A 23,950-nucleotide genomic window follows, 5' to 3' on the forward strand; every position below is an offset into this window, starting at 1 on the left:
CTAGCTTGTGTGTGTCAAATTGACATAAAATTCAGCCAGAAAGTATGAGTGATATTTGCTTGCTGTCTTCACTCTTGGGATACAGACTCCTTACCTTTGCTTCTTCTGGTTTTGTTTGTTTGTTGTTGTTTTGTTTGCTTCTTATATCCCGGGACCCTTCATGCATGTGAGATGGCACCTGGCCAAGTGCTCCCATATAATCCCAAGATGTCTGTAGGGTCCACATGCTGACAAAGTGGGGAAGCTAAAGACATCCCTTTCTTTAGCTCTTATTGGCTGCTCAGACTCCGTCAGGAAGCTGCTTCCTGGAGCATGCAAGTCTGGTTGTTACCATTTTAGGAGCTGAGGCAGGAAGGTTTCAGGAGTGGAACATCTCAGCACTAGAGCCAAGATACATACTGTCACCAGTCCCTCGGGCGTTTTTAAAAATAAGCTTAGTAAGGTCTTTATGTGTTTAGTAATACATATCAACTCTATCCTTTCCATTATTGTCTTAAATGTGTGTGTGTGTGTGTGACCAAGGCAGCTCTTATAAGGATGACTTTAATTGGGGCTGGCTTACAGGCTCAGAGGTTCAGTCCATTATCATCAAGGAAGGAGCATGGCAGTGTCCAGGTAGACGTGGAGCTGGAGGAGCAGAGAGTTCCACCTCTTGTTCTGAAGGCAGCTAGGAGAAGACTGGCTTCCAGGCAGCTAGGACACACACTTCCTCCGGCAAGGCCACACCTTTCCAACAAAGCCACATCTCCAAATTGTGCCACTCCCTGGGTTACGCATATTCAAACCACCACAGTAAGTCTGTCTATAATACACAGTCTGTGTGCAGAAGCCAGACATCAACACTGGGTATCCTCTTCACCTGAGACACACAGGTTCTCTCACTGGACATGAGCACACTGATTCAGCTAGAATGGCTAGTGGTCCTCTGTTGTCTCCACCTCCCCAGTGCTGGGATCGCAGGTGCCTGTTTCTATGCCCAACTTTTTAAGTGGGTAAGGGAACTGAGCTCATGGTCTTCAAGCACTTCACCAACTGAGCCTTCTCCCCAGGCCCAAGTCTGTGCTTTTCTAGGTCTATTAAGACAGTTGAGACTGGGGCTAGGGCGATGGCTCAGCAGTCAGAAGCATCTGCCATCCTTTCAGAGGAGTAAGACTCAGTTCCCTGCACCTACGTGGGGCAGCTCACAGTCACCTCTGGTAACTCCAGTTCCAGAGGATCAGACATCCCCTTGTGGCCTATCTATACAAATACATATAATATACATACAATACAAACACATACAATACATATAATCCAAACACACATATAAAAGAAATACATAATTAAATTTAAAGGACCAGTTAATGGGGCCAGAGAATTGGATCAGTGGTTAAGAGTCCCCATTGCTCTTATAGAGGACCTAGGCTTGATTCCCAGCACCCACATGGCACCCGCATGGCAGCACATACACGCATACATGCAGGTAAGACACTCAAACACATAAAATAAATTTAACAGTTTTCTAAAATAAATAAGAGTTAATATCCAGCCATCCACATTCCAACTGGGGACAGTTTGTTACTTTGTTTTCATTCCTTCTTTTCTTTATCTTATCAATTCATATAAGAAAACAAAAACCTTGACTGTTGTTATTCTGTAGTTTGGCAAGGAAGGACATTTTTGGCAGTAAAACACAGTGGTTGAAACTACCTTTTTTATTGTTGTTTGTTTTTAACTAAAAGCCAGGACTATTTTAAATACTATTTTGTACGAAATAAAAAAAACAGCACAAGTTGGTCACAGCAGGGAAAGCATTGCTCAGCTCCACTTCCTGTCTCCCCAAAGTCTCCATGAAGTCCTTGTAAAAAGAAAAGATTTCCCTTGCAGCTAAAAACTGAAGAGGAGGGCTGGAGAGATGGCTCAGCGGTTAAGAGCACCAAGGTCTTCTGAAGGTATTGAATTCAAATCCCAGCAACCACATGGTGGCTCACAACCATCAGTAATGAGATCTGATACCCTCTTCTGGGGTGTCTGAAGACAGCTACAGTGTATATACATATAATAAATTAATAAATCTTTTCTTTCTCGCTCTCTTTTTTTTTTTTTTTTTCGAGACAGGGTTTCTCTGTATAGCTCTGGCTGTCCTGGAACTCACTTTGTAGACCAGGCTGCCCTCGAACTCAGGAATCCACCTGCCTCTGCCTCCCAAGTGCTGAGATTAAAGGCATTCGCCACCACACCCAGCTAAATTAATAAATCTTAAGGGAAAAAAAAAATGAAGAAGAACCCATCTCACAGTTTCAGGGTCAAAAAATTTCCATGAAGCTGGGTCAGATAAAAGGCTTAGACGGGAGAACCCCCTGACAAGGTCCCTCTTTTCTCTTTCTCTTTTTTTCTTTCTTTCTTTTCTTTCTTTCTTTCTTTCTTTCAAGACAGGGCCTCTTTACATAGCCCTAGCTGTCCGCAAACTCACTCTGTAGACGAGGCTGGCCTCAAATTCACAGAGATCTGCCTGCCTCTGCCTCCTGAGTGCTGAGATTAAAGGTGTGCATCACCACATTCAGTTTATTTTTACTATTTCATTTATTGTTTTATTTAGTGAAGCAGTTTCTTAGTTTGACATAATTATATTTGGAGGCTGCTCACTAATACCTTTTGCACAGTTGACCTCTACTTGGGGAAAAACAAAAGAATGACACCGTATAAATTTTGGGTACCCAAACAGAGAAGCCAGGAAGTTAAATAGCATTAGTAGCCCTGATATTAGTGTCAGAGGCACCTGTATGCCCTGTTGACTCAGTTTGGCACACACTTACTGAGCCGCCCCATACTGGGACTCTTCTACTCACAGGATCCTGAGAAGTAAATCAAAAAGGGCAAAACTCCCTACTGTTGGGGAACCTCTGTAAGAGCTGTAGAGAGGCAGTAAAAAGTAAATGTAATAGCTGGGGGTGTAGCTCAGTAGGAGAGTGCCTGGCTACCAGGTATGAAGTCCTGGGTTCAAGTCTTCTCAGTACTGCAGTAACAACAACAACAACCACAACCACACTACAACAACTAGTTTATTTGAAATGTTAGAAAGTGTATGTGAAGCCAGGCGGTGGTAGCGCACGCCTTTAATCCCAGCACTCAGGAGGCAGAGGCAAGCGGATTTCTGAGTTCGAGGCCAGCCTGGTCTACAGAGTGAGTCCCAGGACAGAAAAGACTACACAGAGAAACCCTGTCTCAAAAAGAAAGAAAGAAAAGAAAAAAGAGAAAATAAAAAGCGGGGGCCGTGGAGGAGGGTTTAAAACAGCGGCATTTGAAACACTGAGGAAACTGATGTGTGAGGACTTGGAGCTAGACAGGAAGAGGGACAGGGCTCTGAGGCAGCTACAGCAGGCTGTCCGGCCTCCTGAAGCCCTGGAGGAATAAGCCTAAGGTACTTTCGGATAGCACTGACTCGAATACAGTAAACAGGCAGACTAGATTGTAAGTAAAGATATAAGTAAAGATGGCTTCTAATAAGTTTCCATTTAGGAGACCACCCTATGAACACAGAGCCACAAGTGAAGTAACTCCTTAGCCACCTCTTGGCATCTGAGATAGAGTTAACTATCAGCTACAAACTGTCCTGTAGATATGAGAACGGAGAACTTAGTGTAATAGCCAGCACACCTGTCCTCCACACAATGGTTCCCTCCTTTTTCTCAGAAACCCCTTCCCAACTCGCAGGAATTCCTTTCGCTTTTCCTTAATTTCTCACTTTTCCTCAGTTTCTATTCTGTTAAATATACACATTTCCATGTTATTGTTCATCATCACAGGGTAAAGGACCTATCAGCAGGGGCTGATGCAGAGGCCATGGAGGGGTGCTGCTTACTGGCTTGCTCCTCATAGCTTGCTCAGCCTGCTTTCCTGTAGAATCCAAGACCAGCAGCTGCCCAGGCATGGCATCACTCACAGCGTACTGCGCCCTTCTCCACCAATCATTAATTAGGAAAATGTCCTACAGCATTGCCTTCAGCCTGATCTTATGGAAACACTTTTTTTTTTTTGGTTTTTGAGACAGGGTTTCTCTGTGTAGCCCTGGCTGTCCTGGCACTCACTTTGTAGACCAGGCTGGCCTCGAACTCAGAAATCCGCCTGCCTCTGCCTCCCGAGTGCTGGGATTAAAGGCGTGCGCCACCACGCCCGGCCACTTTTTTTTTTTTTAAATTGAGCTTCCCTCCACTCAGATAACTTTAGCTTGTGTCAAGTTGGCATAAAACTACCCAGCATGATAGACCCCTCTGTCGACTTGACACAAACATATCACAATAAAGGTACAACATTTCCATCCCATCATCCCCAAGACTCCCCATTAAAACATAAATAACATTAAAAGTCCCAAGATAGCCCTGGGCTAATTATATTTGATGTTAATTCCGTTCTCCAGTGTGGGGCTGCAAACAAGACATGAGTCAGCACTCAGGTGATTTCCTGTAAACCTGCTTCCCACCTTAATGTATAAAATAAAGGCTAGAGCCGGTGATTGAACGGAGAAAAAGGGGAAGGTGGAGATGAAGGTTTTGGGAGAGAAAGAGAAAGGGAGTGAGGACTACGGAGGACAGAGGAGGAGGAAGGAAAGCGGAGCAGAAGCACATGGCCTGGAGAAACCGAAAGTTATAAGGGGTCTCACAGATGGGGAAGATGGCAGTGTAGTGGTAGATCTGCCCAATCTAGGCGTACAGCTTGTATTCATATTAATTGAGTTGTGTTTCATTGCCGGGGCATATTTCTGCTGCAGATTTACTGCGACAGTTTAGTTTCTTTAAAATACCAGTCTCTTAAAATCTAAATTCTCCATAAAACTCCAAAATCGCTCAACTGTGGGCTCCTATAAAATAAAAAATAAATTAAGCACCTTTTTACTTCAAAATGGAAGACCTGATCTGTACTGGCTGGTTTTGTGTGTCAACTTGTCACAGCTGGAGTTATCACAGAGAAAGGAGCCTCCCTTGAGGAAATGACTCCATGAGATCCAGCTGTAAGGCATTTTCTCAATTAGTGATCAAGAGTGGGAAGGCCCCTTGTGGGTGATGCCAACCCTGGGCTGGAAGTCTTGGGTTCTATAAGAGAGCAGGCTGAGCAAGCCAGGGGAAGCAAGCCAGTAAGAAACATCCCTCCATGGCCCCTGCATCAGTTCCTGATTCCTGACTTCCTTGGTGATGAACAGCAGTATGGATGTGTAAGCTGAATAAACCCTTCCCTCCCCAACTTACTTCTTGGTCATGATGTTTGTGCAGGAATAGAAGCCCTGACTAAGACATGATCTCTTCTTAATCACTGCTAATCTCTCAGCTCCAGCAAAGAGAAGGTTTCCTTGTAGTAGTTCTGGTATCTTGTTATTAACAGATGATTATTCAGCCCCAGTTATCCAGAACCACCAAGTTATCCAGAACCACAGAATCTTAATTCAAAATAACGAAAGGCCCCAAGGAGTCTTTACTCTTCCCTCTGAGACTTCTCAGGTGAGGCCTTCACGGTCTTCACTGCTCTCAACTTCTCTTCCAAGCTCACTGAGCTCTCAAACACTCAATGGCCTTGCTAGCCCAAAGTTCCAAAGTCTTTCCTCTATCTCATCCAGAACAACATGCTTAGACCTGCCACAGCAATACCCTGTATCAACTTGCCTTAGTTAGGGTTACTACTGCTGTGATGAAAGACCACGACCAACGAAACTTGGGGAGAAGAGGGTTTATTCAGCTTTGCTTCTTCATCACTGTCTACTAAAGGAAGTCAGAACAGGAACTCAAGCAGGGCAGGAGGAGGAGTGCTGCCTACTGGTTCGCTCCCCCTGCTTTCTTATGGAGATTTCCTCCCTCCTCTCTCATGGGCCCTCTCTGACACTGCAACATTATCAGACTTTGTGGTGACAGAGTGCCAATCTAAAGTCCTTCGACATAGAAATTATTCTGAAAACTCTGAGGAGGTCACAGAAATGTCACAGAGGCTGGTTACCTGCCAGTCTCCAATAGTCTATGCACCATGTTAGCAGAATGCTGTGGAGTCTGGGGTGTTGTCTAAGGCCCTATGCCCTCCTGTCTCACTAGCTCTGCTCTGTGGTCTGATTTCATACCACACTATCTGAGTTATGAGTGTTCCCTGTGTGTGCAAGCTTCTTGCAAATCTCTATCTTCCTCAGCTTCACTCTCTGCCCCTCAGGACTGAGACAGTGTGGCAATGAGGGAATAGGATGAATGTGTGCACTTCCTCTACAGTTTTCAGTTTTCCTGTGCGAGCTTTGCTCCATCTTCCTTCTCTGCAGGGAAACTGGCTGCTCTCAAAATCTGGGAAACCTCTATTTCAGTCCTGGGTCTACTGTGCTGTGCTGTTTGTGCCCTCAGACTGTTATTCCTTCAGAACAAAGTTTTGAATGCAAAAGCAAGAAAAAAAATCTAAATTTCTTTCACTTAAAACATGTTTTCACATAGAACCAGGCTGTGGTTGGATGTGAGTCCAAGGTCTGGAGCTTATTATGTAGATCAGGCTGGTTTTGAACTCAGAAATCTGCTTGCCTCTGCCTCTTGAGTGCTTGGAATAAAGGCATGTGCCACCATGTCCAGATCCTCTAAGGTAAATTTTTATGACATATCAAAATATTTCCAAAGCCCTTCACACACATTAGAATGGCTATAATATTTTTTTCAAAAATGGAAAATAACTAGTACTGACCAGGCTGTAGAGAGCCTGGGACCCTCCTGCATGGCCTGCGTGGATGGAATGTGGACGTGCACATGCGTGGAAAATAGTTTGGCAGTTCTTCAAAAACTTACACATAGCCAGGTGGTGGTGGCACACACCTTTAATCCCAGCACTTGGGAGGCAGAGGCAGGGGGATTTCTGAATTCGAGGCCAGCCTGGTCTACAAAGTGAGTTCCAGGACAGCCAAGGCTACACAGAGAAACCCTGTCTCGAAAAACCAAAAAAAAAAAAAAAAAAAAAAAAAAAAAAAGTTACACATAGAATTAGCATATGGTCTAGCAGTTCTACTTCTGAGTATATTCTCCAGACATCTGAAAGTAAGGGTGCAAACAGATCAATGAGCTTTTTGCTCATAGCAATGGTAGTCTCACTTGCCAAAAGGTAGAACAACCCAAATGTTCATCAAGACAGGAATATTCAAAATAAACAAAATAAGCAAAACCAGGGAATGCATACACAGTGGAATATTAGTAAGTCTTAAAAAATAATCTGGGTTGGTGAGATGGCTCAGTGGGTAAGAGCACTGAGTGCTCTTCCGAAGGTCCTGAGTTCAAATCCCAGCAACCACATGATGGCTCACAACCATCTATACAGCTATAGTGTACTCATATACATAAAATAAATAAATCTTTAAAAAAAAAAAGAATCTGAGCTGGAGACGTGGCTCAGTTACATGCTTACAGTGGAAGCATAAGGACCTGACCACGCCTGCTCAGTCAGTCAACAGGTTCTCCATCATGGGAGTGAGGATTAAAAAGAAAAAAAAGACGGTTACGACAACATTGTAGTATGACCCCAGTCAATTCTGAGACTGAAGGCAGGTTTAATTTTTTCCAATCCACTTTTTATACCATTTTAATTACATGGAAGTATTAAGGGTGAGTAGCACAATGAGGAATCCAGCAAGACAATAGTCAAGGAACAAGCAAGACAATAAATACAAAGCCCCATGATCACTCTGGTGATAGCAGTTTCTAAGGATGATCAAGATATCTGAGCCTACTTTGTTCTACCTAAAATCAGATTCTTACTTCCTTGTCCTTGGCCAATGTCAGGTCCCTGCCTGAACTTACTTCACTGTCATGCCCTAATGTCAGATTCCTGTCAAGCTGCACCCCAAAAGGCTCTCCACAAGAACCTGAGTCTTCTGAACACAGGTTAAAAACAAGACAAACAAACAGCAAGAACAATGACCAGGTGCGGTAGCACATGCCTTCAAGCCCAGCACTGGGGAGGCAGGCATACCTGAGGCTCATGAGCCAGCAAGCCTTGGTTACTTGGAAAGCTCCAGGCCAACAAGACACTCTGCCTCAGAAAATAACAGAAAAATGAGGCTGATGTGTTCCTGAGAATAACACATGAAGTTGCTTTCTGGCCTCCAAATGCATGGGCACAGATTCAGGTTCACATACATACACCCACACACAACAATGCAAGTCTGATGATAACATGGATGTTACTTGAAAACATCTTAACAATCCCCCTGCTTTACACCCCTGGGTTGAGACTGAAGGCTCCAGTCACACAGCCAGCTATATTAGGTATCTAGAACAGGCAAAGTCAGAGACAGACAGTAGGAGAATGTGGAGTTAGAAGCTTAGCTTCCGAATGTTTTATTAGGATGATGATAAAATTCTGGAAACATATCTGATAATGATTGCACAACACCAACCATGTAATCTATGCTAATGTTGTAGTAATTATTTAATCTCAACTGGGGCTTTCTTCTCTACCTTAGACCATTCAGTTCCCAGATAAAAGATACAAAACCTTTATATTTATGATAAGCCTTTAAAGCACTAGAGCTGGGCAGATATCAACCCTCTAAGCTATTAGTATCTACTTCCCTATCAATAACCCTGAGTTATAACGCGTCGTATTCCACCTGGGCCGCTCTTCACTCTAATTGGCCAGTCCTCAAGGCCAAGCTTTCAAGATCCGCCTATCCCATTATGTCGGTTCCTCTCTCTTCCTTCTTTCTTGGAAGGTTCTCCTGCCTCAGACCCCAAGCCTGGGAACTAAAACTCCACCTATCTATCTCTCTCTGCCCAGCTATAGGCTACAGGCATCTTTATTGACCAATCAGGGATAACTTCGGGGGCAAGGTTACCTAGCATCACTCAGGGTATCTGAGGATCTTCTCAAAGGCAGGCAACCAGGACTAGTATTTAGCATTACAATACCTCAACAGTTTTAAATTAAGGAGCAAGGTTTGCCCAACAGAGTCTGGTAGATGTGTGAATTCACCTTTGGGTACAGAATTCAGTATTACAATACACAGCAACAGACCAAGCCTCAATAACCTGTCCATTTAAAAACAGTGAAAGATGGCTCAGCAGGTAAAGATGCTAACACTCAAGTCAGCCAAGCAGCCTTGGTTCCCAGGTGATAACACTGGCTGTTAGGTTCTCAAGATGCTTATGGAGGAAAAGATGTGAAAGAACAGAGCAGACACAGCGGCAGACAGACTTGAAACATCTGGCTTGCTTTGTTTCTCTAAGTATTAACTCAAGGAACAGAGATATGGGTCCATATACTGAAATTTAATCTTATTCTAGACAACAGACCTTCTCAGCCCACCCTTCCTTGTTCTCTCCAGATGACATAGGATCAATGTTAAGAAACAAACGGGGCTGGAGAGATGGATGCCTCAGTGGTTACGAGAACTGACTGCTTTTCAGAGGACCCAGGTTTGAGTGCCCTTAGCTTTAATGTTAACTGTTACTCACTGGCCAGTGTTTCTACCCCACACCAGGCAGTTCTCAACTTCCTGTAACTCTAGCTGCAGGAGGATCCAACGAAGGTACCAAAGGTACTGCACTTAGGTACATGGGCATACCCAGATCTTGAATTTCTGACCTACTGTAGAACAACCATTTTAAGCTTATCCCTGACTGCTGGCTTACAAATAAATGAGATTCAGACTATGGTTATTTTATTTGACTTTGACAAATTACTGGTGGAAGGGGGTTAGCCCCTAATATACTCTTCTCCTTCCTTCTCTTTCTCCTTCTCCTTTTTTTTTTCAAGACAGGGTTTCTCTGTATGATTCTGGCTGTCCTGGAACTCACTTTATAGACCAGGCTGGCCTCGAATTCAGAAATCTGCCTGCCTCTGCCTCCCAAGTGCAGATCAAAGGCGTGCACCACCACGGCCTGGCTTAATTTACTTTTCTCACGGTGGACCTGGTCACCTCCCCAATGGTATACCCCAGATACTTGCTGTTTCTCCTGGCCTCATGCTCATGGACCAACTCCACTCATGGTGGCTTCCTCTGCTCCTCTCACTCTCCTCCTTCTTTCCTGTTCCTCTCTCTTCTCGACCTCCCAAAAGCTTGTAAATGTGAGAATTGGCTTGTAGGCCTAGGCCTTTGGGTACAGAGTTTAGCACTACAACACCTAACAACAGACCAAGCCTCAGCACCTTCCTCCCTCTCCAGTGCCACCACGTTACATTCATTTGGTTCCTACCATATTTATGTGGTTCTGGGAATTAAACCCAAGGCTTCATAAATAAGTACTCTATTAAATGAGCTGGAGTGCTAGCCCAATAGGTCTTGATTAATAGAATGTTATGTGTATTAATCAGGGAGAATATAAAGAAGAAAAAAAAATCTATGGGACAGTAGTTGTAAACATGTCCAGAAATTTCATTTTCTGTAGACGTAGGTGAGAGGTAAGAATGAGACTTTTCTATATGCAGCTTTCCCTAGTGGGTAGAACTTGAGCCCCATTGGTCACTTATGGTGTAGCTTCTATGATGTGATGACATGTGGCACCCTAGCTATGTCTTGAAAACTCAGCTTTCGGATCCATGCAGCCATTTCTCCATGGTGGATCAGTCTTGAATATGTGGATTTAGACTTGGTCTTCAGGAAAATACTTCAGATTTAAGACAAAAACGGTCACTGTGACCATTTCAATATTCCTGCGTGTAACAGAGGCAAGGATGGAAGTGCAGGGCTGGAGTGGCAATAACTGTGAGGCCAGGGCAGGAAGATGTGATTTCAAGGCCAGCATATGCTACAAAGCAACATCCCTATCACAAAAGAATAAGGTCAATAGCAGAAAATTGTCCTGCTCAGGCCACCATATTGTATGTACCACTTTAATTTTCATTAATTTTGATATATTGGGGATTGAGTCCAAGACCTCTCAGCTGCGAGGCACTAGAACTCCGCAACTGAGCCCATTCCCATCTCTACTTCTATCGGTTTGTTTTGTTAAAATTTAAGACAGTCTAAGTTGCTCACTGCATGGCTCTGGCAGGTCTGAATCTGTGATGCTCATGCTTCATCCTCAGTAGCTGGGATGACAGGCCTGTGCCGCTCGTTCCAGCATGTCTCCTTCTCCTGAGGAAATTCACACGTTTATTACATGTAGCCATGAGAGACATGAGGGTCATTACGGAGTCTAAAGCGATAAGTACCTGGCAACCCTAGGGGGCTGAAGTGGGGTTTTCCTTTTCTTTTTCTTTTTTTTTTTTTTTTAAGATTTATTTATTTTATGTATGTGAGTACACTGTAGCTGTCCTCAGACACACTAGAAGAAGGCATCAGATCCCATTACAGATGGTTGTGAGCCACCATGTGGTTTCTGGGAATCGAACTCAGGACCTCTGGAAGAGCAGTCAGTGCTCTTAACCTCTGAGCCACCTCTCCAGCCCCTGGGGTTTTCTAGTTATCTATGGTATGTGTATAATAAACCACTTCGACCCTAGTGATTGTAATATGTGGTGAGAATTTGGTTTCTTTATAAACATAGAAATAGTAATTGAGGAAAATACGTAATAAAATATATTAAAAAAATAGAAATATTATAAGAATGTGTTTTCATTTTAATCCCCAGTGTGGTATGTGGGGTTGCCCACCGCAGCTGGCTATGATTTGCCTCATGCTCTAGCCAGGGTGCCATTTTGCCAGCTGCAGGTAGTCTTGGCAAGTGTGTGCTGTTTGGAATTCTAGGGACTTTTCTGAGCGTGTATAAATGCTATGGCCCCGAGAGGGAGAGGTGGAGTTGGTGGTGGTGGGTTGCTGTTTGCTAGGTAGTTGTGGGAAGAGAAGAAACAACAAGAAGAAATCAGATATCCTGGTGGCAAAGATCAAACTTGTCCCAAGGAACTTGATGCTCCTACTACTCACCCCGCCTGTGACCCAGGCTGTGTCCTCTTGACCAAGGCTCCCAAGGACATCTTTCATATTTTAATAACTTCTTCTGTTTCAAAGCCATAAAGGAATCAAGAGGTCTGTTCCCAAATTAAAGACAGAGTTCAAATGCAGGGCTTCTGTATGCCCATGCTTCTCTGCCAAGCTGCTCCCAGCCCTCTTTTTAAATCTCTAACTTTGACTATCAGCATCTAAGATTTTACCGCGATGGATATGTTTGTCTGACACCTTTCATCTACTCACAGAATCTGCATCCCAGTTCTGATTCTGATGAAATATCCTAAGAGATCTGCATTCTTTCATGTATCCCTTGAATATAGATGCTGGATAAAATATAGGTATTCATTTAAACTGGAATTGAGAAAGATAATAATGTTTTAATAGGTCACAATGAATAGTTATATAGTTTTATAACTATATCGTTTTATATATTGGAAAGGGCTCCAAAAATATATTTGAGCCCGAAAACTAATGTAGGACTTGCTAAAGGAACTATGTTTTTTTCTTTTTCTTTCCTTTGTTGTTGTTTTGTTTTGTTTTGTTTTTTTCAGGACAGAATTTTTCTGTGTAACCCTGGCTGTGCTGGAACTCCCTTTGGAGACCAGGCTGGCCTTGATATCTGCCTGCCTCTGCCTCTCTATGCTGGGATTAAAGGTGAGTGGCACCACAGCCCAGCAGGAACTATGTTCTTTATGATCTTAAAGGGATAGGTAGAGCTGGTGAGATGGCTCAGTGGTTAAGAGTGCCGACTGCTCTTCCGAAGGTCCTGAGTTCAAATCCCAGCAACTATATGGTGGCTCACAACCATCCGTAACAAAATCTGATGCCTTCTTCTGGAGTGTCTGAAGACAGCTACAGTGTACTTACATATAATAAATAAATAAATAAATAAATAAATAAATCTTTAAAAAAAAAGGGATAGGTAAAACCTCGTCATGGCTCATACATTTTAAAAACTTTCAACAGAGCATGGCTGCAGGGGCCTGTAATCCTAGCTCTCAGTAGACTGAGTCAAGATTCCCTGTTCCATGTCAGTTTGGACTCAAAAGCAAAACTCCAGTTCTACTTCTAAAAAACAAACAAATAACGCGCCCCAAATCGTTCCCCAATACAAAAACAACCAAACAACAGAAATTTGAGTTCACTGATACCCACCAGCCCCCACCCCCATCCCCTGTCTTGGGAGATAGAGAATCAGTGCAAGTTTAAATCCAAAGCTAACAAGTTATTGTTCCAGGCCAGCCATGCCCATAAGTGGAACCCTGACTCAAAATCAATCATCAATCAATCAATCAATCAATCAAAGGGTGTTTTAGAGGTTTCTATGTATTTTTTTTTAACTTGATAAATCTGTCAACCCTATTTTTGAGGCTGACTACAGCTCTCCCAGGTTTGTCAATTACAGCCTAAGAAATCACAGGACTGAAGATGTTTAAATGTGTGTACAGTTAATCAGTTTTGCTGGATTTAAAGTGCATCCCTCCATTTGTTTGACATTCTCAGACTACTAGAAGAATTTGGTAGGCAAGCCAAAACATTTAGTAGAGTCTTTTTTTTTTTTTCACTGCAAAATGGGGAAACGGGGCTCGAGTGATTGCTCAGTGGTTAAAAAAGTGCTGGCAACTACCTTTGATCCCAGCACTAGTGAGGCAGAGGCAGCAGATCTCTGTGACTTGAGGCTAGCCTGGTCTACAGATAAAGTTCTAGGAGAGCCAAGGCATGTTAGACAAATTTTACTTCTTTTTTTTTTTTTTTTTTTTTTTTGGTTTTTCGAGACAGGGTTTCTCTGTGTAGCCCTGGCTGTCCTGGCACTCACTTTGTAGACCAGGCTGGCCTCGAACTCAGAAATCCGCCTGCCTCTGCCTCCCAAGAGCTGGGATTAAAGGCGTGCGCCACCACGCCCGGCTCAAATTTTACTTCTTAAAAAAAAAAAAAAATTGGGCTGGAGAGATGGCTCAGCGGGTAAGAGCATTGACTGCTCTTCCGAAGGTCCTGAGTTCAAATCCCAGCAACCACATGGTGGCTCACAACCATCCGTAATGAGATCTGATGCCCTCTTTTGGTGTGTCTGAAAACAGCTATAGTGTACGTATTTATAATAATAAGTCTTTGGGCTGGAGCGAACAGGGCCAGAGCAAGTGGGATTGACCAGATCGAACGGGACTGGAGCAAGCAGAGGTCCTAACTTTAATTCCCAGCAACCACATGAAGGCTCACAACCATCTGTACAGTTACAGTGTACTTATATACATAAAATAAATAAATAAATCTTAAAAAAAAAAATTGTCCCAGAACTGGGGAAGCAGATTTCTGAGTTCGAGGCCAGCCTGGTCTACAAAGTGAGTTCCAAGACAGCCAGGGCTATACAGAGAAACCCTGTCTCGAAAAACCAAAAAAAATAAAATAAAATAAAATTGGATAGGGTCTGGTGAGATGGCTCAGTAGGTTAAGAGCACTGACCGCTCTTCCAGAGGTCATGAGTTCAAATCCCAGCAACCACATGGTGGCTCACAACCATCCCCAATGAAAAAGAATCTATGAGCCAGGGCTGAGCGAGTAGTGCAGGAGAGAGCAAGGTCAGAGCAAGAGGGAGAAAGGGAAGGGGAGAAAAATTGGATAAATGAACATACTAAAAAGTTACAATGTAAATGGTTTTACAATGAAATCCAAACTTTCCCTCCTTAGTGAGGGGCCAGAACAAGGGGCTTAATAAAACTTAAGTGGGGGGGGGGGGGTTGGGGCTGGAGGGACTGGGCCTAACAAAGGATTTATAGCGTTAAGTGAATTCCTTGAATATGTAATTTTTCAATATTCAGACTACCATGCATTTTTCTTTTCTTTCTTTCTTTCTTTCTTTTTTGAGACCCGGTCTCCCTATCGTCCTGACAGGCCTGGAACTCACACTGTAGACCAGGCTGGCCTGGAGCTCACAGAAATCCACCTGCCTCTGCCTCTGCAGTGCTGGGATAAAAGTGATGGGCTACCACATCCCTCATATAGGTTTTCTTTGTTTGCGACAGGGTCTCACTCCATAGACCTTGACCTCAGGAGATACCCCTGCCTCTGCCTCCCAAGCGATCCATTCCAAGTGCACCATGCCCTGGCCCTGCTGTGCACTTTTGTGAAAAACAGATCAGTCCTAAAGTTCGTTGATCTAAAAGATCAATTCTTAAAGTTCAAGAGGGCTGTCGTCGAAAAACTCACTGAAACGAGACTGTGCTGGAGAGCCACAGCACGCTGGATAAAACACCACTCCAACTACCGCCCAGCCTCCCCGGTGTCTCGTCCTTTAGGAACAAGCACCCAGCGGCCCTCAGACGCTCCGCGCTCTTTCTCCGCAAGTTTTCCGCCTGCCGCATTCCTTCCCGGGCGCGTCGGCGCATCGCGCGTTGACGTCATGACGCCACACACGCAGCCCCGCCCATGCAGAGCTGAGAGCCTGGACGGAACTGGGCTCGCTCTCCTGTTGGGAATGTGAGGCTCTCAGTACGGTCCTGCTCTGCGTTCGTCCGGATCTTCCGTGGCGGCCTCTACCTCCGCCGCCGCCGCCGCTATCGCCAGCACCATCTGCCCTCAGGCCCCGCGCGCACGCAGAGGCCCGGCAGCCCGGTACGAGAGGCGCGCGCCGGCCCGCTCGCCCGCGTGGTCGCCGCCCCTCGGAAGCCTCCGGAGCCTCACACGGGTTCGCTACGGAGGGAGGCGGAGGCCTGCGGGAGGAGGCGGAGGAGGAGCGAGGGAAGATGGCGGCCGTGGAGCTCGAGTGGATCCCGGAGACGCTCTACAACACCGCCATCTCCGCTGTCGTGGACAACTACATCCGCTCGCGCCGCGACATCCGCTCCTTGCCGGAGAATATCCAGTTCGACGTTTACTACAAGGTACAGCGGATCTGCTCTATCCGATCCCGCCGCTGCTCCCGGGCCGCACCCCCTTCCACGTCCACGGCCCGGCCCGTAGCTCTCCAGGCAGCGTCGGCTGCGGTGGCCGCTTTCCGATACGCCGCCACCCCCGCGTCTGCCTCCCGGTCTGTGCGGCCCGGGGGGGTTCTTGTGTGAGAGCTATCCGCCATCCCCTTAGGGGCCCCAGGGTAGGCCTGCGGGAATGCCTGGCCCAGCGGAGTCCCACCCGGTCCTCTAATCGCTGGGGTATTTTCTGCCTTCTCTAGTGTTTGTATCAGCTGGACTTTTTTGTTCCGCTCCACCCCTAATTCTCCCTACTTTGTCATCTCGTCGATCCTCTTTACCCGAGTAACTGCTTTCTTTCTTTCTTTCTTTTTCTTTTTTTTTTTTTTCTTTTTTCCCCCTCCCTTCGCCGGTCCGAGTTTCGTCTCTTTCCTTTCTTTCAATCCGAAATGATTTAGTTAGGGCTTATTGAAAATGATCTGTGGGCTTCATTTGCATATCCTTGAAAGCTTTTTTGTGTGGTTTCTGGGTTTGTTTTGGTTTTTCGGTTTACACTTTGGGTTAAATTGGGAATTTTATTAATAGATTAGTAATAGACTGGATCTTTAGAAAGGACGCAGTGAAATTCCCTGAAAGCAAGAAGTAGAAATCTGAATTATACCAATGTGTATGAAAAGTGCGATTTTGCAGCATTCTTGCGTCGCTCCCTCTCAAAAATCTGCATAGAAAGTCCCAAGTTGCTCTCCAAGGAGTTTCAAGGGTAAGTGTTCTTAGATGTGGACAATTTTTGCAGTGTTCTGAGAGGGAGGAGAACTTTATGGACTCGGAGCCTCCCTTTTCCTCTCCCCCACATTTGAGTGTGAACACTGGCCTTATTCAGGGATCCTTGCTTTGAGTCAGCGAGAACTTCAGTTTCCAGTAGCCACTTTTGCAAAATATGACCAGTAGAGCTTTTATTTTTAGATCTTTAGTATTACTTCATTAGTTAGTTGTCTCCCAGCAGTGTAATTTGATGTTTACCAGATTTGTATATTCTTATATTTGTTCGGTGTTTTAGGGCGTTTGTTTTATAAGAGAGATTGTCTGCTTTTTCCAGCTTGAGAACATTCTTTCAGAATTAGCAACTGACATGCTGCAGTCTATAAACCCTGCTGCTGCTTTGCACCAACCCTTACTTAACAGGTAAACTCATTTCCCTCCTAAATATCTGGAGAAGATTCATCTTGACAGCACGTGTTAAATTTTTTAGATTTAGAAGGAGACCTCCCTCCATTCCAGACGGTTTTGATACATTGATTACTTGTGTGTGACTAATGTTAGTTTTATGCATTTAGGCTACATCTGTACCAAGGACAAATTAATTGGCTTTGCTCAACCTGGAAAACTGCTGCAGTATGTGCTATTTCTGTTGATTTTATTAAGTCATATGTATAGTGTACACCTTCTAGAGGAAGTCCCTGGGAATCTAACCAGTAAAAATACCCTTAATCTCTGAATTCTGTCAAAATGCTTTTAGTATCTTTTAGTACCTTCCACTAAAATTAAAGCCTTTCCTTTGAAGGTTATTGTTAGTGAGTGTGCTTTTGGCCTGTGTCCTGTCTCTGTGTAGGTCAGAGTTTTCATATTGCTTTTTTGGGAACATTTTATTTTTTAGTAAGATAACTTGATGTGGACCTTGGTGCAGGGCTTGGAGCTGGGTTAAATACGGTCATCTGTTACTTTGTTTACGTCTTATAACTAAATTCACCTGTATAGTAGAGTATAAACCTGGTAAAACTTGCTTCCTTTTTTTTTTTTTTTAATAAGAATTACTTGTTTTATTTATGAGTACACACTGTAGCTATCTTCAGACACACCGGAAGAGGGCATCAGATCCAATTACAGATGGTTGTGAGCCACCATGTGGTTGCTGGGATTTGAACTCAGGACCTGGAAGAACAGTCCGTGTTCTTAACTGCTCAGCTATCTCTCCAGCCCTTCTTTGTCTTATTTATGCATTTACTGTTCTGGAAGTTGAATCTAGTGTCTAGTTCATGCTACACAAGCAGTCTACTACACTACATCCCCAGATTTCTCTTAACTTTTTTTTTTAAGAGATGTATTTATTTATTTATTTTATGTATGTGAATACATTGTAGCTGAACAGATGGCTGTAAGCCTTCATGTGGTTGTTGAGAATTGAATTTTTAGGACCTCTGCCTGCTCCGGTTGGCCCCGCCATTCTGGTCAACTCTGCTCGCTCAGTCCCTGCTGGCTCCGGCCCAAAGATTTATTATTATACATGAGTACACTGTAGCTGACTTCAGATGCACCAGAAGAGGAGGGGGTCAGATCTCATTATGGGTGGTTGTGAACCACCATGTGGTTGCTGGGATTTGAACTCAGGACCTTCGAAAGAGCAGTCAGTGCTCTTACCCGCTGAGCCATCTCACCAGCCCTTCTCTTAACTTTTTATGTATTTCTTTTTTTTTTTTTTTTTTTTTTAGGTTTTTCGAGACAGGGTTTCTCTGTATAGCCCTGGCTGTCCTGGCACTCACTTTGTAGACCAGGCTGGCCTCGAACTCAGAAATCCGCCTGCCTCTGCCTCCCGAGTGCTGGGATTAAAGGCGTGCGCCACCACGCCCGGCTTTGTATTTCTTTTAAGACAGAATTTTTTTTGGCTGGCCTGGAACTCTATGAAGACCAGACTGGTTTCTTGACTCAGAGATAGACACCTGCCTTTGCCTCCTGGTGCTGAGATTTAAGGGCCTTAGTGCCAGACAAATCTCTGTGAGTTGAGGCCAGCCTGGTCTATATATATGTGAGGAGTTCCAAGCTAGTCAGAACTATGCAGAGAGACCTTGTCTTAAAACATAAAGTAAATAAAAATAAAGGCCTAAGCCACTACCATGGCAACTTTTTATTTTGATATAGTGTTTCATTAAGTTGCTTGGTATGGCCTTGAATTAACTCAGTAGCCCTACCATGGCTTGAAATGCTTCAGCCTCCCAAGTCGCTAGGCTTACAGGTATATACCACCATGCCCAGTTCAGGTTGCTTTTTAAAATAGTGTGTATTCTGGCTTTAGAGATGGCGAAGTGGTTAAGAGCCCTTGGTGGGAACCAGCTATGGTGTTGTCTTTAATCCTAGCACCTGGACTGGGGAAGCAGTCAGATCTCTGCCAGTCTGATCTAGACAGCAAGTTCTAGGACAGTCAAAGTTACACAGAAAAACCCTGTTTCAAAACAAACAAAAAAACCCAATCCAACCAACCAAAGATTTTACTTAGTATAAGACACATTAAATTATCTTGGGAACATGGGAACATGAGCCAAGAAACATTTGAGGCACAGTGGCTTAGAGAAGTGCACTTTAGGATCCCTGGGTATATTGGAAAGCTACACGTTAATACTTGATGACACTACTGGCCCAGTAACAGCAGAGTGAGAGGTTGAGTACAGGACAGCCCAAAAGAAATGAAAACAGTTTGAAGTTTCATAACATAAGGAAGTTAAGAGACAGTGCTGTATTTCACATCAAATGGGAAAAGAGTTTTTGAGATGCTTTATTTAGATGACTGGCTGTTTGGTAAGTTAGACCACTACCTCAGATCATGTACCAAAATGAACTCCATGAGGTTATATATATATTTTAAAGATTTTATTTAAAGATTTTATTTATTTTATGTATATGAGAACACTATAGCTGCCTTCAGACACAGCAGAAGAGGGCATCAGATCCCAGTACAGATGGTTGTGAGCCACCATGTGGTTGCTGGGATTTGAACTCAGGACCTTTGGAGAGCATCAGTGCTCTTAACCACTGAGCCATCTCTCCAGCCCGAGGTTATACTTTTAAATATACCTATTAGAATCGACTGAATAAGTTATCAGGTCAATATCTTACTAAAATTTATTACTTAAAAATAATTTTAAAGGTAATTTACAAATTACAAAAGTATTGCATAAAAATAAATGAGAGGTAATGGTTGCTTTTCTTGCCAACAAAGCCATCTTGGCATGGAGAAGAACTTTTTTTTTTTCCCCTGAGACAGGGTTTCTCTGTATAGCCTTGGGTGTCCTGGAACTCACTCTGCAGACCAGGCTGGCCTCGAACTCAGAAATTCACCTGCCTCTGTCAACTCAGAAATTCACCTGCCTCTGCCTCCCAAGTGCTGGGATTAAAGGCTTGCACCACCACTGCCTGGTGAGAAGACTTTTCTAAGTGTGAAGCCAGAAGCCATATGACCCTGCTTCAAGAGAATGAGGTGGTCAGTGTCCTGAGGAACAACACTCAATATTGTCCTCTGTGTCCCTTGTGCCCAGTCAAAATACAACCTGAGAGAAAAAAAAGAATATTAATTAATAGAAGCTTCTACCGTGCTTATAGAGTACAAACTGACATATCTTTGTTGTTGTTTTTGTTTTGTTTTTTTTGGTTTTTTTTTTTTTTTTTTGGTTTTTTCGAGACAGGGTTTCTCTGTGTAGCCCTGGCTGTCCTGGAGCTCACTTTGTAGACCAGGCTGGCCTCGAACTCAGAAATCCGCCTGCCTCTGCCTCCCGAGTGCTGGGATTAAAGGCGTGGGCCACCACGCCCGGCTGTTTTTGTTTTTTTGAGACATGGTTTCATTGTATAGTCCTGGCTGTCCTGGAATTCAAAACTCTGCCTGCCTCTGCCTCCTGAGTGCTGGGATTAAAGGCATGCACTACCACTGCCTAGCTGGCAACATATCTTTTTGGTTTTTCAAGGCAGGGTTTCTCTGCTGTCTTGGAACTCTGCAGACCAGGTTGGCCTTGAACTCAGAAATCCGCCTGTCTCTGCTTCCCAAGTGCTGGGATTAAAGGCATGTGCCATCACTACCCGGCTAACATATCATTTTTAATGTTTAAAGTTTATACTTGTGTGTGTTCCATGTATCCATATATACACCTGAGTATGGAGGCCAGAGAACAACCTAGGGTATCATCCTCAAGATGACCACCCATCTCTTTGGACACAGTGTCTCATTGGCTAGACTAGCTGACTACAGTGTCTCAGGGATCTTACTGTCTCCACCTTCAAGTGCTTTGATTATTCAGCAGAGTGCCTTACTTGGATGCTAGGGTTTAACTCTGGTCTTCATGCTTACAAGCAAGCAAGCACTTCATTGATGAAGCTAATTCCCTTGCCTCCATTTCCTTCCTCCCTCTGCTTCCCTACCTACCTTTCCCTTCTCTTCCCAGCCTCTGATGTTGTTGATTCATAGTCTCCTGTAGCCAGTGCTGCCATAAAACTCATGAGCTTCTAGCCCAGTGGTTCTCAACCTGTGTGTTGAAATCCTTTTTTGATTTCATATCAGATATCCTATATATTATATTAGACAGTAGCAAAATAACAGTTATGAAGTAACAGTAACTTATTGGTTGGAGTCACTACAAGATGAGGGATTAAAGGGTTATTATTATTAAAGGGTTTAGCATTAGGAAGGTTGAGAACTGCTGATTTAGCCTCTTCATCCTAAGTGGTAGGATTGTGATTGTGTGTACATACTACCATGTTTAGTTTTGTTTTGGGTTTTTTGGTTTTGGTTTTTTTGTTTGTTTGTTTGTTGTTATTGTTGTTTTTTCCGAGACAGGGTTTCTCTGAATAGCCCCAGCTGTCCTGGAACTTACTCTGTAGGTCAGGCTGGCCTGATCTACTCAGAAATCTTACTGCCACTGCCTGGCTTCTCTTCCATTTGTGAGCCTCAGAGAGCAAATTCAGGTCAGGCTTGGTGGCGAGAATCTTCAGCTGCTGAGCTGCATTGCCTGCCACTCTTTATTCCTATTTTACTTTTTTTTTTTTTAAAGATTTATTTATTTATTATATGTAAGTACACTGTAGCTGTCTTCTGACACTCCAGAAGAGGGTGTCAGAGCTCATTAGGGATGGTTGTGAGCCACCATGTGGTTGCTAGTATTTGAACTCAGGACCTCTGGAAGAGCAGTCGGTGCTTTTAACCACTGAGCCATCTCTCTACCCCTGCCCCCCCATTTTACTTTTTAAATGATGCAGATGATACAGGTAAACTTGGAGAGCAGAAGTGTGGCATCCCCTGAAGCTGGGAGTTAGGTGTGGTTATAAATGAACTTGTGTCCTCTGTAAGAACAGTGTGTGCGTCTAACTACTAAGCCATCTTCAGCTTCTCTTCCCTGCTAGAAGTAGAGTGCTTGCCAGCATGTTGAGGTCTTCTCTAGCCTGATCCGTACCACCATAAAATAAACTTTTCATGTTAAATTAAACACATACATAGAATAGGGTGATGGATGGACCTGCATGTGTCTTGTACACAGCGCTAAAAGTGACCATTTCATTCATATATGTGTGTGTGTTTGTGTGTATGTATACATACATACATAGGTATATGTTAGCATGGTAGCATATGCCAAACTTCCAGCAGTCAGTAGGCTAAGACGGGGTGGGAGTCAAGAAATTAAAGGCCTACCTTGTAGCCTGATGTAAATAGTGAGATCCTGGTATTATTGTCATGTCCTCATTTTTATTATAGAATCTAATTTCTCACCCATTTTATCCCGTCTTGTATTTGGATACAAATCTAGATATTATTTCACCTATGATATTTTAATAACTAATACTTGAGCATAATGCGTGTCTGATTTCAAATTGCTTGTTTCAATTAGGACCTTGAGTTCTACTACTTAGTAATGGACCTTATTTGGAGATAGAATCTCATATATCATATAGCCTATGGTTGCCTTGAACTTCATATGTGGCTAATAATGGTCCTGTTCTGGGCTGGAGAGATGGCTCAGTGGTTAAGAGCACTGACTGCTCTTCCAGAGGTCCTGAGTTCAAATCCCAGTAACCACATGGTGCCTCACAACCATCCATAACAACATCTGATGCTCTCTTACGGGGTGTCTGAAGACAGCTACAGTGTACTTACATATAATAAATAAGTAAATCTTAAAATAAAAAAGAATGGTCCTGTTTTGATCCTTCTGCATCTTACGTAGTGGGATTACAGACATGTACCATCATACACAGTTCTGCCAAACACACTATTGAGCAGGTCTGTCAAACACACTATTGAGCTACAGCCCCAGTGGTCCTGGAATATATCTTTTGTGTGCTTGTATTGAATGTATGTAACATGTAGTGATATGTAATATATGTGCACACATGTGTACACCAAGACACTGGAGGTCCTACTTTGTTACTATGCCTTATTATCTTTAGAGTTTGTCACTAGACCCGGAGCCAGGCTATTAGCCAGCAAGTTGCAGTGGTACAACTGTCTACACTCCCACAGTGATGGTGTTATACTCACATGTGCCAAGTCTTATATTAGAGATGGCAATCTGAATTTAGGTCCTCTTGCTTGGGCAGTAGGTACTCTTACCCACTGAGCAGTCTCCTCAGACCAGATCTCTCTCTTAAGTCTCTTTTTAGCTGTAAGTTCATTTTCTTTTTTTTTCTTTTCATTTCTTTTTTCCTTTTTTAGAAATGGGTTATTTTGTTCTGTGAACAGAATTTTATGTATTCTGGAGGGTTTTTTGTTTTTGTGTTTTTGTTTTTTATTCTGGAGTTTTGATGGTTACTATATGATAAATGTCATCTCCCCACCTGGGTGCTTTTACATTTGTCTCTGAGAACTTCATGAGTTTCAATGGTTCATAACAGATTTGTTTGGTTTTGTGTGGAAGTGTGGTTGTAGGTATGCAGTTAAGGTGTGGTGTATATGTGGAGGCCAGAGGTATGTATGGTAGTCCTCAGGCCTTGTGGTCCTTGGTCCTTTTGTTTGTTTCAGACAGGGTCTTACTATTTAGACCAGTCTGGCCTTGAACTCAGAGATATGCCTGCCTCTGCCTCCCACATGCTTGGTTTAAAGATGTGGGCCACCATGCCCGCTCCACCTTGGTTTTTGAGAATGGGTCTCTCATAGCCATGTGCACAAATGCATGGGTGTGTGCTTGCCTGAGTGTGTGCTTGTATGAATGTGTATGTGTGCATTTCAGACCAGCCAGCTAGGGCTTTGAAATCTTGTTTCAAGAAAGGGGTGTGGGGGCACTGGGGGAAGTGGGACTAGCTGGCCAGGAGCTCCAGCTGCCCCCACCGCCCCCAGCCTCCCCAGTGCTGGGATTAGAGGAGATGTTGGGCATTGAACTCAGGGCGACATGCTTGCTCTGCAACTGTTTTTGATGACTGAGCTATCTCTTGA

At 43.8% G+C, this 23,950-nt stretch overlaps 1 protein-coding gene across 1 annotated transcript in view; it reads left to right on the forward strand.

Annotated features, from left to right (window-relative positions):
* Positions 1-15,275: 15,275 nt before the first annotated feature.
* The window catches only part of Appbp2 (amyloid beta precursor protein binding protein 2), a 46,974-nt gene continuing 38,299 nt past the window's right edge, over positions 15,276-23,950 (forward strand). Inside the window, exon 1 of the mRNA XM_021177544.2 lies at positions 15,276-15,747. Coding sequence (XP_021033203.1) covers positions 15,610-15,747 — 138 coding nt within the window. The 5' untranslated portion in view covers positions 15,276-15,609. The remainder of the gene's footprint in view (positions 15,748-23,950) is intronic.

The sequence above is a fragment of the Mus caroli genome, unplaced genomic scaffold (genome assembly GCF_978045245.1).
Source record: "Mus caroli unplaced genomic scaffold, Mus_caroli_1 scaffold_13, whole genome shotgun sequence".
Lineage (NCBI taxonomy): Eukaryota > Metazoa > Chordata > Mammalia > Rodentia > Muridae > Mus > Mus caroli.